At 56.4% G+C, this 27,352-nt stretch overlaps 1 protein-coding gene across 2 annotated transcripts in view; it reads right to left on the reverse strand.

Moving 5' to 3' along the window:
* Positions 1-324: 324 nt before the first annotated feature.
* Positions 325-27,352, reverse strand: part of JAK3 (Janus kinase 3) — a 30,299-nt gene continuing 3,271 nt past the window's right edge. Inside the window, exons 3-24 of one of the 2 annotated variants that reach the window (XM_074978274.1) lie at positions 27,193-27,316; positions 26,167-26,278; positions 25,205-25,350; positions 24,378-24,675; positions 23,074-23,196; positions 20,956-21,113; positions 17,360-17,471; positions 16,661-16,847; positions 15,945-16,066; positions 14,250-14,381; positions 13,659-13,743; positions 12,445-12,578; positions 11,255-11,393; positions 10,631-10,782; positions 8,901-9,051; positions 8,522-8,661; positions 7,571-7,760; positions 6,784-6,908; positions 5,966-6,138; positions 4,585-4,702; positions 2,414-2,524; positions 325-2,336 (exon numbers count right to left, since the gene is read on the reverse strand). In XM_074978274.1, coding sequence (XP_074834375.1) covers positions 2,220-2,336; positions 2,414-2,524; positions 4,585-4,702; positions 5,966-6,138; positions 6,784-6,908; positions 7,571-7,760; positions 8,522-8,661; positions 8,901-9,051; positions 10,631-10,782; positions 11,255-11,393; positions 12,445-12,578; positions 13,659-13,743; positions 14,250-14,381; positions 15,945-16,066; positions 16,661-16,847; positions 17,360-17,471; positions 20,956-21,113; positions 23,074-23,196; positions 24,378-24,675; positions 25,205-25,350; positions 26,167-26,278; positions 27,193-27,316 — 3,149 coding nt within the window. In that variant the 3' untranslated portion in view covers positions 325-2,219. Of the gene's footprint in view, positions 2,337-2,413; positions 2,525-4,584; positions 4,703-5,965; positions 6,139-6,783; positions 6,909-7,570; positions 7,761-8,521; positions 8,662-8,900; positions 9,052-10,630; positions 10,783-11,254; positions 11,394-12,444; positions 12,579-13,658; positions 13,744-14,249; positions 14,382-15,944; positions 16,067-16,660; positions 16,848-17,359; positions 17,472-20,955; positions 21,114-23,073; positions 23,197-24,377; positions 24,676-25,204; positions 25,351-26,166; positions 26,279-27,192; positions 27,317-27,352 lie in introns of those variants that run through there. The other variant, XR_012642641.1, reaches the window with a different exon arrangement.

Raw genomic sequence — 27,352 nt, forward strand, 5'->3', positions numbered from 1 at the left:
AACTTTTTAAAACTGCCTTGTAACTTTCTGGGGTGGGTGCTGGGCTTTTTGAGGGACTGGTCTGCCATGCCTGATGTGAGTCTGAAGCCCTTTTAACTCCTGGCAAAAACAGGGCTGCGAGTGTTTCTAGAGGCCAGAGGAACCAGCTAAGGCTCCTGCTTGGGCGTGGCAGATTTCCATGGTGGTTTCTATATAACTGACAGAGCAGAGGAATGTGAATTGCTCTGTGCCCCATTTAAAATGTCATGGCTGTCAAACTGTGGGTGGGAAGGAAATTAAACACTGAGTTAATGGCAGTGCCCTTCAAGGTTGTGAAATTTTTATAAGCGTTAGGTCTACGGTGGCCAACTTCACATGTCGAAATATACAAAGTAACTAACCTGAAATCAAACACCCAGAGTCTCAAATCACAGTGCTTATACTCTGCTTTGCCATAAGTGTTGATCGTCATTGTGGCCTGTACAGCGAAAGTGATGGCGAATGACACGCAACCAATTATTTTAAAAAGCAATCGAGTTAATCGTAAATACACCTGAACATCCCAGTTTGCAAGTTATACAAGTTTTATAACTATTCAAACGCTGTCGACATCGCACGTCGAAATAAGCCAAAACCAACACAGAGCCGCAACTTGCATTTTCATACTCTGCCTTGCTGTAGATGTTGATCGTTCTCACGGCCTGCGCATAACAAATAAAAGCCTCATCCTGCTGGCCCCACTGTTGTTTTAAAAAAGCAATGGAGTTCTTTGTAAATACACCTGAACTTCCCAGTTTGTAAGTCACAGATATTAAACTTGGCAAAGCAGCATACGGCATAACGTGCCTGCTATGTTATCTCCTCCCGTTGGGCCGACTTTTTTGCGGATGGTTTCACGTTACAAAAAGGTACCACTTTTGTGGCAGAGTCATCACTTTATTTAGGTCTTGGCCATCCAATATCAAGAGTTTGCAGCGTCTGAAAACCAGCCCACACTGTGGGTTTTTTACCTGAAAATTACAGAAAACTTTCAATGACTAACAACTGCAAATTTTTCATTTAATTTTTCTTTTTGGAGTGGGGCGAGAATTCCCCAAACACTGCTTTGTTTCAAAGACCAAAACCCTTGGCTTGACATTAAGAGCTCTCTTTTTTTTTTTTCTCTGAACAGCTGAAGTAACTCATAATGTTGCTCTTCAGTAACTGGTGAAGCTTTGGGTGAGATTTCTAGTCCTTTCTTTGCCCCCCAGGACAAACTGGGGTGCCTAAAAGCCCAGACAAATATTATGCAAGAGAGCTTACAATGTAAGCGCCAGCCTGCTCATATGCTAAGAATGGGGGTGATTAAGAAAGCTCTACCGCTCTCTGAGTAATACAGTGGTGTTACAAAGAGAGGTTCAGGTTGGACATTAGGAAAAACTTCCTGTCAGAATGGTTAAACACTGGAATAATTTGCCCAAGGAGGATGTGGAATCTCCATCACTGGAGATATTTAAGAGCAGGTTAGGCAAACACCTGTCAAGGATGACCTAGATGGTGCTTGGCACAGCTGTGTGTGCAGGAGTCTGGAGTTGATGGTCATTCAAGGTTCCTTCCAGTTCTTTGTCTATAATTTTAGCTGGTAGCATCCCTGCAGATGCTGGTAGGAAACAGGTGAGTCCAATCCAGAGGCTTGGTGCGGTTCCCAGCCGGTTTTGAGTTATGTTCAAGGACTGTTGCATTGCAAGATCAAAGCACGCCGTAGGGAGGCCCTTGCTTGTAGAAACCTCAACAAGTGGCTGCCTCAGTTTCCCCAGTCAACTCCAGGGGCCGATAGCTGGGAACGTGCCTCAGCCCCTGCTCATCTGATGCAGTGCCCAGTTGTAAGCTGGGAAACCATTCTAGGCAGCACAGGCCCCGGCTGAGCTCCTGCTGCTCTGGGGCTGGCAGTCAGGTTCCAGCCCCCTGATGGGGGAAGGGGAAAGTCTCTCCACGGGAGCCTTGGAGGTGTCAGAGCGGCTGAGACCAACCCTCGGCAGCAAAGGTTCCTGCTTCCGCTGCCCTGCCTCACGCGCGCCTGTCTGGCTTAGCTCTGGACCCTGGCGGCAGGCGGCGTCGTGGGGCGCAGGAGGCAGTGCTGGACGGTCCGTCCTGCTGGCCCCTTCTCTGGGCTCACTGTGAGTTCAGTCCCAGAGGTGGCCTCAAATCCAGCTGGCAGCAGAGGTCCCGACAGGGCTCTGCGCTGTCCCTCCCCGGTCCTGCTATCCTCGGACCTTGCTCCAGCTGTCACCCAGCGCCTCAATCTTCAGCCCCAGCTCACTGAATTTGGGCCTCTTGCTCTGGCTGAAAGCCCAGCACCTCAGCATCAGGCCATGCACCTGGGGGGAGAAGTGGGTGAACATGGAGAACCCGCTATGGAACAAGACGCGCCCCCCGCCCCGCACAGGCTGCTTACCTCAGGGGGGCAACCAGGGGGTGCGGGGAGTCGCTTGTCGTCCTTCAGGAGCTCCAGCAGGTGGCAAACGATGGGCATGGGCTTGTCGACTCCCATCATGCGGAGAAATTCCTGCAAGGCAGGGACGAAACGGGAGTGACTTGGATGCGGGGCGCCTTTACGCCAGCGCTTCTTCAACTGTCTTCTGTGTGTAGTACCCAGAGGCACCGAGAGCTCGTGCCAGGGTGAGCGCAGCCTCGGCTGAGAGCCAGCTGGCCTTTTGCCCATGCGGTACAGCACAGGGCTTTAGCCCCTAAGCTCGCAGGTTCAATTGCAACGCTGACAGACCCGGGTTGCCGGCACCAGCTTCACTCACCCTAGTATGAAGTCTCAGTGCCTCTAAGTACTACGTGGGCCACGCTGGCGTACCGCGAGCGATGTGCAGGTGATCTGCACTGCTGGGCTCTATTTTCTTGTATTAGAACCAGACCCGGTGTTACTTCTTCAGGCCTGTGCTACCTGATGGAGTGACTTCAGTTTGGTTTTGCTCTGTATGTTGCCGTTTGTGGGTTTTTTCGGTCTTACAACAATTTAAGAAATGTTCGTGTGCGTTCTGCATAAAAAATATTATTGTACGGGGGTCTGTGGTCTCAAAGACTGCATCTAGCCGAGGGCCCTCTTTTGAAATAAGCGCTCTTATTTCGAAATAGCACAACCACACCCAAAGGCTGCGTCTACACTTGCATTCCTCTTTCGAAAGAGGCATGCCCATGATGGAAATTGAAAATGCAAATGAGGTGCAGATTGACATATCTGGTGCCTCATTTGTATAGTCTTATTTCAAAAGAGCTCCTTTCGAAAGAAGAAAAGCAGTGTAGACACTGCTCTTTTGAAAGTAAAGCCCACCTTTGGGGCGGTGGGGGGACCAAAACCTTCTTCCCTTTTTTTAGGAGAATGTCTACACTACAAAGTTACTCCAGAATAACTTATTCCAGAGTTGTTATTCCAAAATAAACAAAACTTATACCACCATACTGTGTCCACACACACACTGGCGCCTATTTGGGATTAGAGCCCCTGGAAAACGGGCAGTTGCAAGCAGTGTTTTATGCCTCGCCAGCAGCGTTATGTCAGAATAAGCTATTTTGGAATAGCTCCTATTCCTTGTCCATACAGGCCCCAGTCAGAAATCTCTATTCTGTAGTAGGCTCTGTTCCTTGTAGAATGAAGTTTACAGAATTTGAAATAAGCCATCTGCTATTTTGAAATGATTTCAGGGTAGTGGTTTTGCTCATAAAGTTATTCTGGAATAACTTTGCTGTGTAGGTTTTAACTAGCTATTAAAATGAATGTATTAACCAGGCATTAAAACAGCTATTTGTCATTAATTAACTCAAGGAGGTACAAACTAAGGTTCCACATAACACCCCGCCACACCTTCTGGAGAGGAAGCTGCCATGCTAATTGGTGTCATGGATGTGTTACTGGTGTGCAACAGGTTTGCTCAGATCAGTGTCCAGGGGGGACACCTTGCTATGGGATTTATCTGTGCACCTTATTGCTGGAGGATATGAGTGAAGCAAGGAGCTTTGTTGGCTTCAAGGAATACAATAGGAGTGTAGGTGTTTGTTAAAGAAAAGGACTCTCAACCCTCATGTTTCAGGGTATGAGCTGCCCGGACTCAGGAAAGCATCCCAGCCTCACCTGCCTCATTAGGAGCACACTAAGGCAAGGGAGTGTAATTTGAGTCATCTAGTGTTGGAGATTAAGTGAATCATGGGTGTTTGGCAATTCCAACCGCACCAGGACAAGACAAGCTCTGGTAAAAGCAGGGCAGCTCCCAGGGGGAGTCCATGAGGATATATGTATAAAAACTTGGAGGTGCACGTCTCCTAGAGCTGGAAGGGACCTCAGGAGGTCATCTAGTCCAGTCCCCTGCCCTCTTAGCAGGGCCAAGCACCCACCCTGACATCTATTTGCCCCAATCCCTAAATGGCCTCCTCAAGGTTTGAGCTCCCAACCCCTGGGTTTAGCAGGCCAATGCTCAAAGCACTGAGCTACCCCTCCCCTGATATACCTGATTCATCCGTCTTTCCTGGCAGTGGAGCCTGAGAACCTCCAAACTCATGGCACCTGTGAAGCTAGCAGGAGGGGGAGCCCCGGGGAGGGGGCAGGGCAGCTAGCAGTCTCACCTCGGAGGGGCTTTGGCTTCTGTTGCTGTATGTGAAGAGCTCATAAAGGAGGACCCCAAAGCTCCAGACGTCGGACTCGCGGGAGAACACGTTATCCGCCAGGGACTCGGGCGCATACCTGGCCGGGGAGAAGGGGTGTAGTGAGGTAAGCAGGTAAGGCCTGGGCTGTGCATTCAGCAGGTCCCTCCTGGTACTTGTTTGAAGCAAACAGGTTGTGGGTGTGTGGGGTTCTCCCCTCCCCAGGGGCAGAAATGTCAGAGGGGAGCCGGGCTGTCTGCAGAGGCAGCCACGCCCCAGCCAGAGCCACTGGGTCCCACTCAATTGGCCTTTACACCAGCTGAACATCTGGCTATATAGTTTAAAAATTCACCATTTTTGATTTCAAAGCCCCCAGACACGTGGGACATGGCCAACGTTCTTGCTCATATTTCCTGTCCACTGCGGAATAAACGTTCTGTGCCCTGAGGCATGTGCAGCTGTTCACCCCCAACAACCACGTGCTGCCAGTTGTGGGTGCTCTGCTCATCAGCTGGGCAGCATTTGAATCTCTCCTGAGGGGCTGCCCAAGTGCCCAGCTGACAGGGAACAGGGGCCAGGATTCCTGGGTCCTGTGCTCAACCCCAGCTGGAACGTGTGGTTTAGGACAGGCCCTCTCAGCCAGGGTTCCAGCTAATTTTGGTCCACTGGTGTGTGCAATAAATTTTGTTACGTGCACTGAGACATACATGGATGTGCACCACCGGTAGAAACACAGGCTGCTGGCTGTGGGCATCCTGCTAATCAGCTGGGCAGCCTCCAAATCTCTCCTGGGGTCCCTTCCAGCCCTAGGAGTCTATGAGCGCCCAAGTGCTCAGCTTACAGGGAACCCTGGCCAGGGCCCTATGTCACAGAACTCAAACAGCTCCTGTGTGCACCCATCTATCCACGCATCAATCCTTAGTGCTACACGCGAGTACTGGGAGAGGCAGATGAGTCTAGCAGACAGAAAGTAGGGCGAGGGGGTAAGACACTCCCTGTTTTATTCCAGCTCTTCTACTGACTTGCTCGGCGGCTGCAGGCCTGTGCCTCAGTTTCCCCATCTGTCGAACAATGATCTCGCATGGTGGCTGCTGAGGTTTGCAAAGCACTGTTGTAAGCAGGGCCTGTGTTACCGGTGTGCAATGGCCTCTCCAGTGGGAAGGCCGGGTCATACAGTGAGCTGGGGAAACATGCAGCGTCTCCCTAGTGCGCTGGTAAGAGGCTTATGCCCATTCCACAGAGGGAAGCAATGAGGCTCTGAGCGAAGAAGGGTGAGGGGTAAGCCTGCACAGGGAGTCGGTGGCAGAGCTGGGGAAAGGACCTGCCCCTCAAAAAGTGCAGCCCCCTCTTGTGTATCCCCTACCAGAACACAGGGCTCTGTCCTGGCTCCCGCACCACGTAATACTCCTTGTCCTGCGGGAGCAGCTTGGCCAGGCCGAAGTCCCCAATCTTCACATGGTTCTCGTTCTCCACCAGGATGTTCCTGCTGGCCAAGTCCCTGTGGACGTAGCGCTGGGATCCCAGGTACTCCATGCCCTGGACAGAGGGGGATGCACTGCTCCCAGAAAGGCCCCTGGCACCAGCCCCGGGAGCTTCACTCCCAGCCTACTCTGAACTTGGGGAAGAAGGACGGTCTTAAAGTGCTGGGGGGCTGGACACCTGGGCTCAAGTCCCGGCTCTGCCACAGGCTCCTTCGTCCCTGCCTTGCCTCAGTTTCCCTTCCCTGCTGCAGAGGAGGGGGTGAGGATGGCTCGTGGGCAGGGCACTGGGGTACATGGGCAGCAGGGGATGGGCCCTGGCTTTGGCGGGGAGGTTGGGAATCCCATCTTGAACCCCGAACTGGGAAAGTGCTTTGATCTTTACAAGGGGCTGAATGGAAATTCTGGCTCTGCTGCCCTGAATCTTGGGGTCTGGGCCCCACACTGACACCCCCAGACCTGCCCAGGGAAGGGGCAAATGAGGCAGCGTTGTGCTACCTGGACCATGGCAGCCAGGTGGGCCCCAGAGCTGCCAGATCCCAGCCACTGGGTCTCTGCCTCAGGCTGACCCGTGGGTCTCGTCGGTTGCACAGGAGGTGGGGGACCGGAGGTGCCCTGGGGCCCATTCCCCTTTCTGCACATGGGGGCCTGGAGCAGAGGAGCTGCACCGGGGTGTTATCGGGGGCACTGCCAGGCTCCCTACCTTGCAAATCTGCCAGGCATACAGCAGCAGCCTCTTGTGGTCCACATGCTCCTGGTTCTTCTGCAGATAGTCCTTCAGGCAGCCCTTGGGCAGGTACTCCATGACCAGCCGCAGGCTCCTCCGCCCTGCAGAGGACAGGCTGTCACAGCCAGCACTGCCTGGGAGCCTACCCCACCCTGGTGCCCAGCCCTGGCCTTACACCCCCAGCATCCTGAGGGGGATGCGCTAGGGGAAGCTCTGTCGGGTCGCAAGATGAGGCTCTCGGGCTGGGACAAGCAGCAAGACCTGAGGGGCATCTGCCAAGCTGTGGGGTGGCAGGAGCCCAGGGCTGGGCTAGCAGGGGAGGGAGGCTGCAGGTCGGGGCGGAGGGGTTGCTGGCAGGGCTGGGGTGGCAGGGGACTGTGGGTCGGGACTGCCAGGGACCTGACAAGGCTGGGCTAGCAGGGGCTGTGGGTCAGGGTGGAGGGGGTGCTGAGAAGGCTGGGATGGTGAAGGGCTGAGCATTGACGCTAAGGGGCAGTCGCAGAGCTGGGGGGCAGGGCTGGGCTGGCAGGGGCTGTGGGTCAGGGTTCAGTCTGTGCCGCACCCAAGAGCGCACACTGGAGCATCAGTGATTTCAGGGGCTCCCTCCGAATTCACCCCCCCGCCCCCGCATGCTGGCTACAGCTGAGCAGGCCGGCACCGCTCTAACCCCACCGGATCCCACAGGGGCGGAGGATGTGTGCCTCACCTGAGACACCAGCGGGCTCACCCCTCGGGCCCTCCCCTCCCCTCCCGCCGTGCTCACCCAGGCCATAGCACACGCCCCGGTACTTGACAACGAAGTCGTTGTGTAGGGCACGCAGGGTGGCGATCTCCCGCTTGAAGTCCCGCAGCTGCTCGGCCGAGCTCTGCTGCAGCCGCTTCACGGCCACCAGCTCTCCGGTGCTGTCGTCCAGTGGGTCGTAACGACACAGCTCCACGCTGCCGAAGTTGCCCTGGTGCAGCAGGAGAGGGGGGAAGAGAATGGCTCATGTGGGGCTCAGCCGCTGGGAGCCCGGCGCACACGGCCGTGACCAGCTTCTTTGAGCCAGCAGCAAAGGGCCCTGACGCACCCCGGAGCCTGCGCGCACCAGCACGGCCGGGGCGAGGGGAGACGCAGATTGGCACAGCACGGAAGTGGCTGATCTGTGCCTGCCCTGCGGAACTCCCTGCCACAAGCTGCCCTGGAGGCGCCGGGTTGAGCAGGGTTAGCGGGAACGTGGCAGTTGGGAGACACTGGCTTTGGTGCATGGTGGCCGATGCACCCCAGGAGCCTCGTTGTGGCCCCTTTGCAAAGGGCGACTTTAGCCCCATGAAATTAGAAGGAAAAGGAAATACCCAGCTGCAAGTGCACCTGGGGGCCTGGCTGCTGATGTTAGCCAGGGAGGGGAAGGGGTCTCCCAGCGGAGGGGCTGTGGGTGCAGAGCCGTGACTGCTGCAGCGACTCAGTGAGAATACAAAGCACATGCAGAATGGGGGCTGGATTTCCCAGGGATCGCGCTCCCAGCCAGCTGGGATCCAGCAGCCGATGCCTCAGGCCAGGCACCCCGTCCCGTTCTGGTCCGGAGTGGTGAACAGGTTCTCGGCTCGGGGCAGGAGAATATTTGTTCAGGAACCGGCTCTGAGAGTGGCTGGCTGGTGGGGTTCCAGCCCACAGGGAGTCGGGCTCTGAGGATTGGGCCCCAGCGCGGTTCCTTCAGGGCCTGGCTGGTCTCACCTTGCCCAGCACACAGATGTACTTGAGGTGCCGCTCCTCGTAGAGGGTCGGGTCCTGGCACTCCGGAGCTTTGGCATAGCCCCAGAACCCCTCCTTGGCCGGGAGCTCGCTGGGCGCCAGGTCCGAGAGCAGCTCGTAATCTGAAAGGCCCGGGGAGGAGGGGGAGACGTCAGGCTGCTCAGCCAGCACCCGCCAGCGCCCCCCTGAATCACCAGCCACCTCCTCTGCGCTGCGGCAACACCTGGGAGCATCCTGCAGGGGGCGATGCTGCACCAAAGGTGAGCACGGTTCCCGGGTCACCCCATAGGGGAGCCAGCAGCTGTGCACCCCCCAGCTGGACCCGCTTGGGGCCGTGCCCTGGAGCCAGCCTGGTGCTCACCCGAGGTGATGAGGCTGTTGAGGTCCCTGATGACAGCGCGGAAGGAGGGGCGCCGCTCCGGCTGGTAGTCCATGCACTGGCTGATGAGATTGGCCAGCTCCATCCACCTGGGGGCTGGCAGCTGGAGGCTGTTCTGGTAGAACTGGAGTTTCTGTCCAGGGAAAGGAGAGGGAGTGTTAGGAGAGGGCTGCACGGGGTGCCAGCAGGAGGGGCCCAAACGCCCCCCCCCCTTTTTCCATATGGAAATCAATTTTTTTATCTTTAAAAACAAGAGGTGGCCAGAGAAGGGCAGATTTCCTTCTCGCGAATGCCACAGCCCTGAGGTCTGAAGCAGCCTGAAATGGCTTTATCACAGGGCAGAGGAGATTGGGAGATTTTTCATAAAGTCCCAGCTCCAGGAGTCATGGGAATCTTGGCTTCCATGGGAAAAAACAAAAAAGCAATTGTTTGCCAGCCTTCCTAGCTGGTAAGAAAGTAGGGAGCCCAAGGGCTGTCAGCCCACAAGGTAAATGAACCCAAAGTTCGTAACTTATGATTTTGAAGCAGATTGTGATTTGGGGAGACAACTAACTCACACCATGACCAGTTGGGACTGGTCCCACTCCCCAGGCTCTGGGAGAGTGAAGGGTGCATCAGATTCTGACTCCTGTACTTTGAGGGCACCTGTAAAGGGTTAAACCCAGGGACAGTGGGTTCTCCATTGGTCAGCAGCCAGGGGAGCCAATGGGAAGCGAGAGGGGGATTTCTGAATGGAAGCAGTTGCCTGCTGAGAGGGTCTTTCTTTGGTGTGGCTGGAGGAGAGGGACACACAGAGGTGGCTTAAGTCTGAACCAGGCTTGGAGGACTTCAGTAACTAGCCAGGCCACAGAGAGATCTGGGCATACAGCTATGTAAGTAGAAAGGAAATGTTTAGTCAAATGCAATTGGCCTATTTTTCCAAGGCTGGGCCTGCCAGGGCTGGCTGATGTACCCCCCAAACATTGTCCCTTCTAAACTGAATCCCTGGGAAGTAATTCTCTCTGCTTTAACCTACCCTTTTTTTCAATGATTCTGTAACACCTTGTACCCAAATATGTTTTCTCATGTAAATGTTTTCTTTTGTTAATACACCAGACACTTCCCTAGGACACGGGAGTCAAATAACTGCTTTTCAAAGAAAGAAGTGTCTGCGTATACCCAGGCCTGAGACTGAAAGGTCAGCTATCGGACTGCAGCCTAATTTCTTCCTCCTGTCCTTAAGCTGTTTCCTAAGGGAGGGGTCAGAGCTTGGGTTACCCCCCGGGAGACAGCCCAAGTGTGTCTGCCTGAGTTTTAAGGGGGGGGCTCCTCACTTGGGGGGGGGCAGCAGCTACTGCCCAAGGTCAGGGACTCTGTGACCTTGGGGAGCTTTGAAGCAGAAGCCTGTAGAGATCCACCTCTGCCTGCCCAGGCTGGCCTGCAGCGTTAAGGGGACTGGTAAGTTTCCAATGGTGCATTGCTGAGAGCCACAGCAGCTCTGCAAGGGAGAGGCTCTGTGCCAGGAACCTCAAAGGAGGACCCTGGCGGGGAAGGTGCTGCGGGGCTGACAGAGAGTGGCGGCAGGTCAGACAGGCTCTGCTGACAAAGCAGCCTCGCCAGGTGCATCAGATCCCAGCAGCAGGAGCAGAGGAAGGTCGGGGACCCTTCTGGGGCTGCCGCCTGGCTCAGAATCGTGAGAGGGGGCCCTCTGGGGAGCAGAGGGGCTGACCCACCTCTCGGGGCTGCAAGGTGCTCATGGGCATGGTGCCCCCACTGAAGATCTCCCACAAGGTCGCACCAAAACTCCACTTGTCCGACTCCAGCGCCAGGTTCTTGGGGTCGCTGAGGCACTCGGGGGCCACCCAGGGGATGCGGTCGACCAGCACTGCAAGGCAGCACACAGCGGTGGGGTGAAGGCAGCGCAGAAGGCGGGCGCCCCGGTAACTGTCGCCAGGCTCCCCGCTGCCCCCACCGCTGGCCAGCAGCCAGAGCACAGCAGCTGCCTGAGGCCAAGGCAGGACACAGGTCGGGGCTCAAATCCCAAATCGAGGGCTCCTTTGCACCTAAATCCCATGGGAAAAGGAGACAGGCTCCTAAATCAGCTGGGCATGGCACAGCAATGCCTACGCACTTTGCAGCACCTGATTCTGAGCTGCTGGAGCCTCAGTTTCCCCTCTGTGCAATGGGGATCATTGCCCTGTTGCGCACAGGTGCTGGGCAGGTGAATGCATCGCAGGCTGTGAGGGGCCCACCCTCCAAAGGACGCGTCCGTCCCTCCCACAGCCTCAGGCGCAGAGCCGGGTGGGGAGCTGGTCCCGCGTGCTCCAGCCAGGCAAGCGCCACCCCGGGGAACTTACTTTCCTTGGCCAGCACGGTGATGCTGACTCCGGGGTCGCTGAGTTTGATGAAGGGGGGGCTGCCGCTGGCCGTGTCCCCCTCCCTGGCCAGCAGGACCTTCTTAGCCGAGACGTTGCCATGTGTGATCTTCTTATCCTCCTGGTGATCAGTTGCAAACATCAGCCCAGCTGTCTCTGCGCTTCCTCTGTGGCCAGGTTCTCCAGGCAGGGGGCTGGAATTCACCTCCCTTGCAGAGCAGGAGCTGGGACTTTTGATTTCCAGGGCACTCTCGGGACCAGGCATGGCCAGAGCTAATGCTGCTGACTCACCCTGGCAGCTAGATCAGCTGGACCCCTATCACTGCCCACCCAGATGGGTCAGATGCTTTGGGTGCCTTGCAGAGGCCAGCCTGTGACCCTAGGAAGAGTCCAGCAGCAAAATTGGGGGGCGGGGGAGGCAGGGGTGCGGCCTGGCAGGGGGGCATAGGGTGGGGTATAGAATCACAGACCACTAGAACCGGAAGGGACCTCGAGAGCCCATCGAATCCAGTCCCTGTCCTTACGGCAGGACCAAGTGCCATCTAAACCATCCCTGACAAGTGCCTCTAACCTGCTCTTAACTATCTCCACAACTCCCTGGGTAACTTAATCCAGTGTTTAACCACCCTGACAGTGAGGAAGATTTTCCTAATGTCTAATCTAAACCTCCCTGGCTGCAGTTTAAGCCCATTACTCCTAGTCCGAACCTCAGCAGGTAAGAACAACAATTTTTCTCCCTCCTCCTTGTAACACTCTTTTAGGTACTTGAAGGAATTATTGAAAGGATATTAAACCAGGGTAGCCTAGCGCCCAGTACTGGGACTCAGAAAATTTGGCTCCTATTGCTGACTCTGCTGCAAGGGGACCTTGGGTAAGTGACTTGCCTGTCCCGTGCCTGAGTTTTCCCACCTATAAAATAGGTTGATCGCCCCACCCTCCTTTGCGAAACGCTTTGAGATAGACTGATGAAAGGTGCTGGGTAAGAGCAACAGGTTCTTAGTGTTACTGATGTTAACCAGGAGGGAACCCACAGCCAGGGAGCGCATTTGGACCAGCCTCTGTCTGCATGTGGGGTGGAAAGGAGCGTATGGAAGTGGGATGACCCTAAGGATATTGGCCAGGGGACTGCAGAGGGGGTCTGGGGGCTGCCCACGAGGCATCTGCCAGCTTACCAAGAAGTTGAGGGCATAGGCCAGCTGCTTTGCCACTTCCAGCTTCCAGCTGGCTGTCAGCTTGCCCCCAACCTGGTGCTTCTTCAGGTATATGTCCAGGGCCCCATACCTGATGTACTCCTGCACCATGATGCCTGTGGGGGAAGAGCTGGGATCAGCCTCTCACAACAGGAGGTGGAATTTTCCTAACTGACCCCAAGAGGATGTCTGCTGTGGCAGACCTGCCTCCAAGACCCCCCCCTTGGGATGTCTTCCTGGCTCAGGGGCTGGGCATGGAGCCGAGAAATCCTTCTCAGCCCCTCCCAACGCTCTGGGATCCACTCCCTTCCCAGTCCTGACCCCTGGCCCCAGTGCTCCACGCTGCTTTCCAACCCGCCCCCCCTGTAAGCTGAGCATTTGGGTGGCTGCCCTGGAGAGGTTCAGGTACCGCCTGGCTGAAGCGCAAAGCGCCCGCAGGCGGGAGCTGGTGTTTCTGTCGGTGGTGCACATCCCCATATGCCTTGGCACATGGAACAAAATTTATTCTGTCCATGGACGGAAAAAGAAACAAAGGGGAACCCTGCTCCAGCAGAGACATTTCAGTGAGCCTGGTTCATAAATCTCCCTGTGTGTCTTTGGGGAGAACTTTTACCCACTTTTCCTGTGCCGAGGGGCAAGTGGGGACACGGCCCCAGCCCTAAGGGAGGAAGTGGGGTCTACTGGTTAAAGCAGGGGACCAGGGCTCCTGCGTTCCCAGCTCTGGGGGCAGGAGGGTTAGGAGTGGGGTGGGAGAGGCTGTCAGGCCCTGCGCGTTCTATGCCCAGCTCTGGGAGAGGAGGGGGGGGCGAAGCGGTGAGTGCAGGGGGCAGGGAGTCAGGACTCCTGGGTTCTGTCACTGACGCTGCGAGCAGGGTGTGATCTAGTGGAGGAAAAGCTAGGAGGCCGGACTCTGGGGCTGCAGCTCTAGGAGGGAGCGTGATCTAGCGGTTAGCGCAGGGACTGGCTGGGAGACCGAGTGATTAGCGACACGCCTGCGAGCCAGGACGCCCGGGGTTCCATTCTCTGCTCCCTGGGAGTGTAACCCTCGAACAAGCAGCCTCAACCGTAGGGCAAGAACCTGGCACTTTGCCTGCCCCACAGACTGACGATGCAGGGAGGGAGCTGGTTCCCACCGTGGGGAGCCGCCTTTGCAGGCACACGGCTCCCGGGAAAGGCCCCGGGGGGACGCTACTTACAGCTTTCCTGAATGCTGACTCCGTAGAGCAGGACCAGGTGCTTGTGGGAGATCTGGCTCATGGTGCTGGCGGCTTCGAGGAAGGACTGGGAGGGTTGGAGGGAGGATCAGGGTGAGGCTGAGCCGGCGTGCCCCACCCTCCCTTGCTTCATCTCTGCCTGAGCTGCTGTGGGGCCATGCCAAGGCCTGGCATGCCCCCAGGCGGCAGAACCAGCGCCCGCTGGGTCTGCAGGGGGCTGGTGCACAGCTCTGCCCATCACCCGGGGACCCCTGGCTGGCTGTTGCATAAGAGTAATGGAGGCCAACAGGAGCGCCCCGGGTCCAGAGGAGGGCAGGGCGCCGTGCCAGGGGCTTGGGGCTTGCCCTCTCCTGCCCTGGTAATGCCAGGCTTCTTGGTTAGGATGCATCAGAACCGGGGGCAGAACAAGGGGGCTCCCGTGAGCACTGGAGTCCGGCTGTGCTGCGTGCGCGCGCGCGCACACACACACACACACACACACAGCGCCCGCTAGGCTCGTGCAGGCAGAGCTGCCAGGATCCCAGGGCATCTGCTCCCCCTCCTGCCCCCCACACGTCGCCAGGCCCACCTCACCTCGGAGAAGCTGCCGTAGCTGCTGTCCATCACCTTCAGCAGGACTTCGCTCTCGCGGCGCTCCTCATCCTCCTGGTCCCACCGGAGGCCCCGGTAGATCTTGGTGAAGGATCCCTGGCCCAGGTTCTCACACTGTTGCAGGTAAGAGTGAACAGGGGTGGGGGAGGGGATAAATAAGGAGATGCACCCCCCACACCTGCCATCCCACTGAGTCCGATTGGAGCCCCAGCTCCCCCTTCGCTGGAGCCTGGCCCCAGGGCCAAGCGGGACTGGCCTTCCCCAGTCATAGCATCACAGAACCCCAGGGCTGGAAGGAACCTCAGGAGGTCATCTAGTCCAGCCCCCTGCCCAGAGCAGGATCTACCTCAACTAAATCATCCCAGCCAGGGCCTGGTCAAGCCGGGACTGAAAAACCTCCAGGGATGGAGATTCCACCACCGCTCTCGGCAGCACATCCCAGCGCGTCACCACTGTCTTGGTTCTAATACCCAACCTACACCTCCCGCTCTGTAACTTCAGCCCATTGCTCCTGGTTCTGCCATCTGTCACCACTGAGAACAGCCTCTGCAGAGCCCCCCTGCAGGAAGTTGAAGGCTGCCGTCAAATCCCCCCCTCACTCTTCTCTTCTGCAGACAAATAAGCCCAAATTCCTCAGCTTCTCCTCACAGGTCATGTGCTCCAGCCCCCTGATCATCTTCATTGCCCTCTACTGGGCCCTCTCCAATGCATCCACACCCTTCCTGTCCTGGGGGGCCCAGAACTGGACGCAACACTCTAGATGTGGCCTCACCAGTGCCGGGTAGAGGGGAATAATCACTTCTTTAGCTCTGCTGGAAATGTTCCTCCTAATGCACCCAATATGCCATTAGCCTTCTTGGCTACAAGGGCAACTGTTGACTCATATCCAGCCTCTCATCCACTGTAATCCCCAGGTCCTTTTCTGCTGCACTGCTGCTTAGCCAGTCAGTTCCCAGTCTATAATGGTGCTTGGGATTCTTCCGTCCCAAGAGCAGGACTCTGCACTTCTCCTTGCTGAACCGCGTCAGATTTCTTTTGGCCCAGTCCTCCAATTTATCCAGGTCTCTCTGGATCCTGTCCCTGCCCTCCAATGTACCCACCCGTCCCCCTAGCTTCGTGTTATCCGCAAACCCCACCCCCATGGCTTCTGATTTCACTCACTGCTGGCGTCTCCCTGCCGCAGTGTCTCCTGTCTTGTGGCCCTACGCCATGGGAGCAGGGCACCCAGCTCACATCAGCTCTGGAAGCTCCAGCCCTCTTGTGCCCATCACCCTAGCGTCGGACTCCCTCTCCCAGGCAGGGGGGTAGGAGCAGTGCCCAGGCCTGCTGCCTCTCTCCCGTTGCTCAGCCGTCAGCATGGGAGCAGCAGGGATGGTAGTGTGCCTGGCAGCTACTCCCAGTTCACATCCGTGCAAAAGGATCAGGCCCTCACCCATTTCACAGAGAGGGAAACCGAGGCGCAGAGTGAGGAAGGAATTCACCCAGAGTCACCAGCTGGGAACAGAGCCCGTAAGTCCTGCCCCAGGCCCCTGCTGCAACCACTAGAGCACATTCTTGGGGCCCCAGATATCTAGGCTGGTTACCCTGCTCTGGGTTTAATCCTGAAACGTGGCTGGGCCGGGACTTTCCCCCTCCCTTGCCCAGACAGACCCTGCCCGTCCCTGGACGCCGCCTTACCCATGTCAGGTTCTCCATCCTGATCTTGTGGAACATCATCTGGTTGAGGCTCCGGCGTGGCAAAGAGGGGGAGCTGGGGAGCTGGCAGCAGCTGCCGCGCACGATCAGCAGGTTGGATTTTTCTTGGAGGGGAAGGTGAGGGAAGGGAGGGATCAGACGGGACCCTGGTGTGGGGGGGTCTCGCCAGGTCTGAGAGAGAAGGGAGGTGACAAAGCTCTCACGGCTGGACTCAGGGCTTGGCCTCGGCTGTCCACAGCTTGGGTGGGGGGACCGAGAGACGGACCTAGGATGGAGACATCTGCATCTCCTCACCAGCTTCCTGAGCAGCGATCCCAGGAAGCTCGGGCTGCTACCCGGGATTGATTCAGGGGCCGTCCAGCTAACTAGCAGAGCTCCCACGGCCAGCGCTGTGTTTCAACAGGTGGTGCACGTCTGCGCCTGCCTCGGTGACCAGAACAATATTTATTCCGCCCATGAGTGGAGAAGAGTAAAGGGAATTTTGCTCTGAGGGTCCTTGCCCCAGCCAGAGCGGTACCCATGGGGCATCCTGCAAACCTGGGGTGTAAACCTTGCTGGCCAAGTCCCTACTGGCCACACCCACTGTGTGACATCACAGACCTTGCCCCGCTGGCCAGGCAGACCCTATCTCCCACCAGCCATGTCTGGACCCAGGTGGCACCCCCACGTGCCCAACGCAGGGCTTGCCCTGGCTTTACCTTTGGGCCGGGGAGGGCAGCAGGTGTCCAGGCACAGGGCCAGCCCGTCGGCATGCAGGGTGCAGTGCTGGTAGGTGCGGAGCAGCTCCTGGAGGCTGCTGAAGTTCCTGGCCACGCCGGAGAGGGAGTAGCTCCCATCCTTTTGCCTCTGGATCAGGCAGCCCTTGTAATCCTGCCCGAAGTGAGTCTGTGTGGCAGGGAGACACGGTGGGACGGCATGTGACCCATCAGCCGCAAACAGGCCCTAGGAGCTGAGCGCAGGGCTCCCCTGTGATGCATGATCCCTGATGCTAAAGGCAGGGTCTGAACAGTGGGCAGAGGTCCTGGTCCATCCCAGGGGCTGGGCCTCATTGGCTCTAAGATACCACCTTCCAGCTACCCAATAGACATCAGTCAGAGAGGGGCCATTATCTACCCACCTGGGGATGGGACCATGGTCCGTTCTAGGAAGGCGGAGAAATCCAAGCCAGATCTTTCTCCTGGCCACCATGCCAGCATCGGTGCTAGATCCTCCCTCCGGTTGGCCGACTCCGCCTGACACTCCCTAGGCTGGATGGCCCCTGGGGAATTCTGGACTGGACTCTCCTGGACATGGACTCCCTCCCTTGGGTCCCCAACCGTTTCCGAAAAGCAGCCCAGCAACCCCCTGCTTCCCAGCCAGCCAGCAGGGGACAGGTCCCAGCAGTAGCGGCATCTTACCTTGATGCAGGCGGTGAGCAAGTAGCTGTCAAAGTCCTGTGGGTTGCGCCGGAGGAGGTAGAATCCTTCGCCTTTTCCTACCAGCTTCAGCTTGTTGACTGCAAACTCTGACCTGCAAAGCCCAGCCTGGCATCAGAACCGCGCCAGGGTCCCAGCCCCCAGGAACCAGGCAGCGCCCACCCCTACCCCTGCGCTGACCACTTGGCACCTGACGGATGTCGGATCGGTTTCCAAAAGGCCTCCAAGTTCTGCACACCACACAAGGGCCAGTCCTTGGTAGCAGCAAGAATAGAAGCCAGAAGTCCCCATGCCCTGCCCTGGCTGTAACCACTGGGTCACGCTCCTTCCCAGAGCTGGGCATAGTACCCAACACCTGGACTTCACACCCCTCCTGTGACAGTATTGGGTTATGAGCTGAACGTGCAAATCGCCTTGGCAGCCCTGGTGACTGTACCACGTCTTCAACAAAGCCGGCCAAGTGAGACGCCTGCGGATTCGATGACTCTGTTTATACTCTTCCGATGCAGGTATCGTTCTGTGTTTGAAGCTGTGACCATCAGCTCTCTACTTGCGTTTCAAAGGTTTGCTTTTAGGAGAGCTGTAACTACGGGAGGGATGTGTGGATGTTATTCCCCTGATTGGTTGCATGTGTTTCCTATTGTCCTGCAGTAACCAGAGGTGTGTGCCTCAGTTTCCCTAGTCACAGCATCGGGGCATAGTTGGTGATGGACATTGCAGTGTGACTTCTCACATGGAGACAATGGGCCTCCATGCTCTTTGTAACCTAGGCAACCAGGTGTTATCTTTCTTCCCCAGGAAACAGGAGAAAGGAGCGACGGGGGTTGGAACTGGAACTGGGCAGTTGGGTGGGGCAGTCTGATCTGCCTGGGGATGGAGGAAGGGGGCCAGGGCCTGGCTCAGGGACCCCTCTGGGCCTCTCTCCCCAGGATGGATGGTGCTGACAACTTCTGGTTCTTGTGCTGACAAGTCTGTTCTGTGCTGTGATCCCGTCGACTAATAACCGTCTGTTCTCCCTGCTGAGTGAGAGTCACGGCCACCTCTGGATAGGGGGCAGGGCCTGGGGACCCCCTCCCCAACTCCATGACAAGACCCCAACAGGAGGCTGGGCCAACCTGTGGTGAGAAGACTGCCAGTAGAGGGAACAGAGGTATTCGACTGACAATGCACCTTGGGCGGTGCCAAGCCGCATCCGATGAGCTTGGCGCTGAGCGTTCAGACCGGTGTGTGGCTGCATCTGCTGCCTAACACTGCCTGAGTAACACCTGGACAGGTGACTTGCTCCTGGAACAAACTGGGACACAGGAGACCAATGGGCTTCCCTCCCCATGGTCAAGGTATGAAGAGAGGGGTTCCTCTAATCCAGACAGTCCCCTTTGAAGGATCCCTGCTATGGCCTGAAGCCGGAGAGGATGGATGACCCATTCAGACAGAGGAGGAATTCCCGAATCTTGATTCAAGACAAGAGATTAGCCCACCTCTGTGACAAGCCTGTCACTGCAATGGGTGCATGGATTCAATCCCTTTAACAATGATAACTTCCTGTCTGTCTGTCTGTCATCTTTAGATTTTAGATTTTACAGACTTGGCGACAGCATGCTTTTGGGGTACAGTCCATGATATCAATGGACCTGGGCAATGGGCTGGTCCTTTGGGGTCAGAAGAACCTGGTTTTGTTGGGTGAGATGGTTTTTATGACCTCTCCTCTGTATTCGGTGTGGTACTGGGGGCGGCGGGGGACTAATTGGAGCCTCCTGGAGATTGCTCGTGTGGCCTTGCGGTCGGTCAGCCAGTGTGGGAACCAGAAGTGCTCTTTGTGACTGGGCTGGTGCCCTTTGAGGAAGACTCCCCCGCCTTGGGCTGTAACTAGCTCTGTCTCTAAGCAAAGCCAGACAGCAGTCATGAAGCACTTTTGAGACTGACAATAACCTATTAGGTGAGGAGCTTTCGTGGGGCAGACCCACTTCTCCAGATCACAGCCACACCAGAACAGAGTCAATATATAAAGGTCCAAAAATTGTTATCAAGGTAGGCAAATCAGAAGAGCAGAGGGACGGCAGAACATCGCTTGTCGTTAACTACAGCCCCCAACTCAAACCACTGCAACGTATCATTACAGACCTACAACCTATGCTAAACCAGGATACCACTCTCCAGAAGGCCTCAGGTGACAGGTCTGTTCTTTCCTATAGACAACCTCCCAACCTCATGAGGATACTCACCAACAACCACTGTCTATACCACAATAATACTAACCCTGGAACTTTTCCTTGCAACAAGCCCTGTTGCCAACTTCGTCCCCTTATCTATTCTGGAGATACCATAACTGGACATAACCACGTTAATTACAAAATCATGGGCACGTTGTCCTGTTCCTCAACTAACATCATATATGCCATCATCTGCCACCAATGCCCACACCATCATGTATACAGGCCAGACTGCAAACATTCTTCAACAAAGAATGAATGGACGTAGAGCAGACATCAAATAACTCCAAATACACAAACCTGTCAGCCAGCGCTTCAGTGGAGTGGGCCGTTCTGTTAAAGACCTGAGAGTCTGTGTTCTGCTGAAAAGGGACTTTAACAACCATCTACAGAGGACAACAAGAAGTCCTGTGGCATCTTATAGACTAACAGATATTTTGCAGCATAAGCTTTCCTGGGCAAAGACCCGCTTATGCTGCAAAATATCTGTTAGTCTATAAGGTGCCACAGGACTTCTTGTTGTTCTCGAAGATACAGACTAACACGTCCACCTCTCTGATACTCATCGACAGAGGGAATGCTCAGAACTAACGTTCATATTCAAATTGGACACATTAACACGTGGTTTGAACAGGGACAGCAATTACTGGACCTATTATAAGGACTCTTTTACATACTTTAATGTTTTATCTCACTCTTAACGTCCCTGCCCTGCTCATCCCCTGCCCCTCTGCTCTTCTGATCTGCCAACTTTGAGAACAGTTTTTCTGATTTGTCAACCTTGATGACAGGTTTTGGACCTCTGTGCTTTATATAGTGAGCCTGTTCTGGTGTGGCTATGATCTGAAGATGTGGGTCTGTCCCACGAGAGCTGCTCACCTAAGAAATTATTTTGTTAGTCTTTCAGGCGCTACATGACTGCTTTTTTGTTTTGATGGAATACAGAGTAACACGGCCACCTCTCTGTCTCTAAGCCGTGTGCCCCGAATTCACCCTGTTAGTGCAGTCCCAGAAACTTCCTGCATTACAACCCTTCCCCATGTTAACCCACCAGAACCCAGCCCCCTCCCAGGGCTGGGAGTGTACAGGAATCCACATCCACCCTAGAAACCCCTTTCTCCTGGGTGGGCAGCATCTCTCTCCTGTTTTCGCACGGCTCTGGTGAACCGAGCAAGCGCAGTGCCCCTTCAGCGCTAAGCTTTGTGTTTCTGTAGGCCCTACGCAAATGATTTCTTGACATTTCCCGCAGTGGGTCCTTTTAGCCGCCTGCCCCCAGGAATTTAGCAGCTGGGGCTGCCCAGTTGGCAGGGGAATTGTGTTCTAGCCAGGCAGAGCCACTGCTGGCCAGGACCCCCCTGCTGTCCTCACCTGATGGGGCCATGACACTGGTTCTCTATGTTCTCCAGCAGCCGGGGGGGTGCCACTTCCTTGCAGAAGTAATGGTGGGGGTCTGCCGTCAGCCGGTAGTAGCCGTCGATGAGGGAGACGAAGGACAGGGCCTCCTGCAGTGTGAGGAACTCCACCTCCTGCGGGGGTTGAGGAGAGGCAACGGTGGCACAGCTGGAGTCAGAACCAAGCCAGCCTCATGGCTGCATGGGACCCCTCTGAGCCCAAAGCATCCTTGTCTGCAGCCAGGCCGGGCAGTACAGTGAGCACCGGCCATGCGCAGGGCGCTGGGGAAGGAACAGGAAGGGGACAAGGGCAAATGCACCATGGGAGGGGCTCCCTGCATTTCACCCGCGCAGAGGGCTCTTGAGGGAGAGACGCTGCCTCGGAGCAGAGAGGAGCCCTGTGAGGGTTGGTTCTGTGACAAGGACCTGTGCAGGAAGAGCGGTGGCTTTGTGTCCTGTGTACGGTCCGTGCCGTTCAATCTCTAGGGCCGCGGCTGTTTGCGGACAGCCCTTTTGAGTAGGGTCTAGTGCAGATCTGACGGAGGAGACGCACACCCCGTGCTCTCTCCTGCTTTCACTTGCTCTTAGAGATGGTACTTTGGTTCTTTCTGGTTCCAGCCTCCTCTGGATCCTTCCAGTTCGTAACGGGAAAAAAAAAAAAATCAAGGGCACAAATGCTCAAGGGGAGCGACTGGCCAGGCAGCAGGGCTGCAGAAAAGTGCCCACGATGGATCACAGATTGAAGGAGTCAGAAGTGTGATAACTGGTGCAAAACATCATGGTGTGCTGTAGCTCTGCTACGGCTGGTCCTGCAAGTGACAGGTAACCCACCTCCCTGCTGTATATTCCTGGATTCTGATATTCCTCCCCATTTTGTATCGGAAGAAGTGGGTTTTACTCATGAAAGCTAATGCATTTGTTAGTCTCTAAGGTGCTACAGGACTGCTTGTCAGTTGTGAAGCTACAGACGAACCAAGCTACCTCTCTGAGACTATCCAAAGCGCAGGGTTTGGAGGTGACAGGGAGATTTCTGCTACCCAGACTCCTGGTGGGGAACTGACGCAGCTGGGCCCCGATTACCCAGCCAGTTCCTGGAATGCACTGGGATGTGGTTTGGGCACAGAAGTGAGCAGGGGAGAAGCTTGGGTGGATTTGACCCCGACAAGTGGGGAGGAACAAGTTGAGGATTTGCAGGTGGCAGGGAGCTTGGGGGCAAAGGGTCGGGAAAGGGCAACATTTGTGTTTGTCCGCAGGAGAGCAACAGAAATGCTAAAAGGGCTGGAAAGCACAAATGAAGGGCAGTGAAGAAGCTAGGACAGGAAGATTGGGTGGGCCCTCAATTTCATTAGGGTCATGACGGCGGACAGGAGGGAAGGGGGCCTACGTACCCCCAGTCACACAGGCTGCAAGGTACATCTGTGGGGCATAGAGGGGCCCAACACAGCTCAAACTCCATTTGCCCCTCCTGACCCCCTGCTTGGTATCCATCTGCCTGGCCAGCTGTGTCCTTCTCTTGTCAGCACCACACACAGCAGCCCTGGTCTCCAGCCCCAGTGCTCGTCCTACCCAGACCTGCCCAACGAGCTGCACCCCAGGTGCTGGGGCTGAGTGCCAGTGTGTCAAAGAATTATTATAAAAAAGAGGCTGATCATTTCTTCTCTCAATGGCTGAAGACAGGACAAGCAGCAATGGACTTAAACTGTAGTGAGGGAGGGGAGCTTAGAGGATAGGAAAAGCTTCTGAACAGTCAGGGGAGTGAAGCCCTGGAATTTCCCTGGGGATTAGAGTTCCCGGTAAGGTTTGCACTTGGGCAGCCCCCCAGGCACAAATTCAAATTCTGCCCAGCTGATTAGCAGAGCACCCACAGCCAGCAGCCTGTGTGTCATGGGTGGTGCACATCTGTTCATGCCTCAGCACATGGAACAAAATTTATTCCACACAGGGATGGAAAAATTAGAGGGCCCCTCGCTGGGGAGACTACAGAATCTCCATCATTCGAGGTTTTTAAGGACAGGTTGGACAAATACCCATAAGGGCAGAGGACCTGAAAGGGAACAGCAGGGGGCTGGAATGAGATTCCCGCCCCCTCACTCACCAGGATCCTGTTATCAGTCTTGGTGACAGTGACGATCCGGTTCTCCACAGGGTTGCTGTCCCGGCTTGCCTGCTTGATGCTGATGTCGGCAATTTCAGGGAAGTCGCAGAACGGCTGGCGCTTCTGGGAAAGAGATGGGGAGCTCTGGATCTCCAACCTGAGCATTTTCCGCTGCAGGGGCAGTAAGAACCAACCCGAAACATCCCCTGGGCTTCGGAGCTGGGGTGAATCCCTGGGTTTGCTGGAGGGTGCGTGCTTAAGTGAAGGGCAGAGGCCAGCCCTAGTGTGTGGCTGGTTGATGATGGGCTTAAAGAGGGGGTAACAGAGAGCAAATACACCCTACGGAAATGTAGGCAGAGGGGGATAAGCCACTCTCCCTCTCCCCACCAGCTCCTGGACCTGGTTTCCCTGATGCTAAAGACCTCTGAGTTCTTCAATGAGTTTCCCGAGCAAAGAAAGCACAAGGATTTTGCAGGTGAGAAACAGGTGCTGAAAACCTATCTGGCCTCCCCTAGTGTATCTCGGGCCAGGGTTTGGTTCCGCAGTGCCCAGTGTGGTGTGACCCACATAGCCCCCCCGGCAGGGCTGTGGCCAGCATTTTCTCTACGCTGAGCGCTTGGGCGACTTCCCAGGAAAGAGTCAGGTGCTGGCCGGGTGAGGAGCAGAGCGCCCACGACCCGGATGTTTTTCTGCTGGTGGGGCACATCCACATGTGTATTGGTGCATATAATAAAATTTATTCTGCACATAACTGGGGGGAACCCTGGCTGTGGCCTTCGGTAGTGGTGCTCAGTTTCCGGGGGCTAATTTAGCTCATGCTGTCAAGGTTTCTGTTTTCAGATCCACAGGTCCCAGGTTCAGTGCACGGTGGGGAAAGGGCTGCAAAAGGGGAGAGGGAGGGTCTAGCTCCCCATTGGGAGCTGCTGGAGGTAGGGGCAGCAGGATGCCACGTTTGAAGTGGTTTCCAGTATAAACTGGGTTTACAGTTGGGGTCACCGGGTCTCAGCCCCCCCTGCACTGTGCCACTCATTTACATGCCCCGGTTTAGAACATGTGGGCGCTGAGCTGGGTGCCCCGATGGCCCCTGCAGGAGACCAGAGGCTTTGCTACACCTCATCCCGCTGGAAGGAGCAGACAAGAGGTCCTCCAGGCGGGATAGAGTGGCTGTATCTGCTGCAGCCTGTCAGGACCCAGGGGGCTAGTATAAAAGAAGCTGCTGGCGCTCAACCTGGGTAGTGTCTCTGGCTCAGCCAGGGGAGGTAGAGAGTTGGGGCTTGTGCCTGACTGTGGTCCTCCAGGCTCACCTCATCCCCGTAGTGGCTCCAAAAGATGCCGCTCTCCCCAGACACGTGGATGATCCTCTGCTGCTCCTGGCCCTGCTCGCAGCTGCTGGGGGCTCGCACTGGGAAGCTCTCCTCCGCCCACGACTTCTCCAGCTGCTCCAGGTCCATCAGGTACTTCAGCTTGAGGTACTGGTCATCCGTCTGGCAGCCGCTCAGCTTCTGCAGGGACTTGTGGAACTTCCTCCGGATCCGCTTGCGGGTCAGGAAGTTGTGTTGTTCGATCTGGTGCCGGAGCGACTCCGGGATGCAGGATTTGTAGCTGGGGGCAGAGGAGACCTGGTTCTGATTGTCCCCCCTGCCCCTCCGGCCTCACCTGCCCATCAGCCCCCTGACCAAGTGCTAGGTGGGGAGTGGGGGTGTTTGGCCGGTGGTCCCTGGTAGCTGGGACCAGCATTTCCTGGAAGCTGGCCAGCCAGAAGTGATTCAGGTGCCAACCAGTTGATCTGCAGAGCACCCACAGCTGGTAATGTTTTTCCACAGGTGCTGCACATCCACACATGCTTTGGTGCACGTAACAAAACTTATTCTGCCCATGCAAGGAAAAAAATTAGAGGGGCCTCTTGGCTGGGCCCTGTGGAACCTGCTGGCTGGGGGCACTGGGAGGCTGAGAGCAGGGCTGAGGAGTAAGTCAGTGTGGTCTGGGTGGGGAATTGGCTGGTGATTGCAGCCGCTCTGGGTTTCCTGTCCCCGGGTGGGTGGAACTCAGGGGCCAGATGCTAGAAGGGCTGGAGCAGATCTCCCTGCCCTGTGCCGCTTCCCTGGCCCTCCCCTCCCTCGTCCGCCCTCACCTGACACAGCTGAAGGTTTTCTCCAAGCCCCACTTCCTCTCCTTCACCATCCGGAGCATGTCCAGCACGGCCAGGCTGAGACATTCCTCCTGCTCCTGCAGGCTCAGCGCTGGCTTCATGCGCCCACCGATGAAATCACTGCGGGACTGGGGGCCGGCCCCCAGAACATCCACAGGGTCAGCTTGGCACTGGCTGTGTTTACAGCCACCCTTGCAGAGAGACCCTCCCCATGAGCTAGGCTGGTACAGAAAGCTCCCATGGGTGCTGCAGGGACAGGGAACCAGGGCAAGGAGTGTGTAAGCCTCCCGCCAAGGGGTAGGGGGGCAGGGAAGCACCCTGCTTTCCCCTGGGGGATGCTTCGTTTTGGGGTGACTCCATCCTTGGCTGTGTCCCACCCCACCACCAGCTTTCCAGACCTGGGTTGTTCCCAGCTCATTCCGCAGGGGTTTCCACTCTAGCTACACCTCGTTCATCACCCGGTCTGGGGAAGCAGTGTTCTCTGAGAACTGAGTGCTCTGGCAGCTGCCCTGGAGACATTCAGATGCTGCCCAGCTGATTAGCCAAGCGCCCATAGCAGTCAACAGCTGGCAGCGTGTGTTTCTACTGGGGGTGCACATCCACACAAGCCTCAGTGCCCACAGCAAAATTTATTCTGCACATAGACGGAAAAAAATCAGAGGGGCAACACGGCACCCAAGCTTTGGGCACGCCTGGGGTCAGGCTGGCAGAGGCCCCTGCTCACGCACAAGGAGGGCTCAAGTAGTCAAGGTGCTGGGTGGCACTTTAGAGATCCTGGTGCGGTTTCCAGCGGGGCCCTTGGGTGACTGTGAGCAGCAGTTTTATTTCTCTGCTCTTCCCTGGGTGAAACTGCTGAGCCCCCTGCAGGGAGAGACTCCTGGGGGAAGAGCTTGGGAAATTCTCTGGCCGGACGCCACAGCTGACCCGACTAGAGCACCATTCACCTGAGCAAAGAGATAGTTGATGGTGGGGCAGTCCAGCACAGTGCTGGCTCGGTCGTTCAGCAGCCTGAAGCGGTACGACTTCCCCAGCCCAAACCAGTTGGGGAAGAAAAACCTGCCGAGGAAAAGCAGCTGAGTTCATGCCTCTCCTCTGCCTCTGGGGGGAACCTTCCCGCCAGCCGCCTGTGCCGCGGGAAACTCCCATGCTCGGAGGCGCTCTCCTGTGCCTGGGTTTACCCCGTTTGGCTGGGGTGACCCTGTAGGACCTGCAGCAATGCTCAGGGAGAACCACTGGGATTACAGAGCACCATGAACACTGGCCAGGCAGCAAACTTTCCTGGCTGGGGGATGAGCACCAATGCCTAACCAGCGGGAAAATTAACAAATTAACCCCTGAGCGCAGGCATACATCATGTGGGAGTCAGAGGTGCGTGGGGGAGAAAAGGGCCTATAGAGAATACAAGATGCTGTCATTCCCTGGGTGACTCTGGACAACTGGGAAACTTTCCATGGGGGTGGGTTGTTCCATAGCTGTTTCCTGGAAGTTTTCTTGCCCCTTTCAGCCAAGCAGGGTCAGCTTAGCCTGGGTTGAGGCTACAGCGGACTCCTGCAGGGAGAAGCAGCAGGCAGGATGCGAAACAAAATGCGGTCTGAGCCAGTCTGGTCTAGGAACTCCCAAACACATCATCCAAAACCAGCTTCCCCCCAAGATGTGCCAGCGTGAAACGCATCAGGCTTTGCTCGGGATCAGGCCAGACTTCACTGCTGTGGCGCTGAGTGACAGTGAGGATGCTGAAACCTGGCGTGGAGCTGCAGGGTAATGAGAGCGGAGGGAGCCGGCGAAGGCCAGGCGGGGGATGGCTTTTTAGACCATGAAGTAGGGGTCGGAGAGAGGAGGTCTGGCAGGGACTCTCGGAGCCTGGGTTGGAGGGGTGCTTAGCCAGCGGTCTAGGCCTGCCAGGGAAGAGGGTTGGAGACGCCCCTTGGGAGCCATGCGCTCAGCAACGGGGCCGGGGACTTCTCAGGCACCTGATTCTGTAGACCACGACTTGGCTGCTGGAGGTGTCCACCTTGAACTGGTGATTGGGTGGGAACCAGCATTTCAGATCCTCGGTGGCCAGGGCGAAGAGGGAGTGGCAGACGGGCAGGATTCCTGCAGGGAGGAGAGCAGCCGTTTCGGTTTCTGCAT

The sequence above is a fragment of the Carettochelys insculpta genome, chromosome 27, assembly GCF_033958435.1.
Source record: "Carettochelys insculpta isolate YL-2023 chromosome 27, ASM3395843v1, whole genome shotgun sequence".
NCBI lineage: Eukaryota > Metazoa > Chordata > Testudines > Carettochelyidae > Carettochelys > Carettochelys insculpta.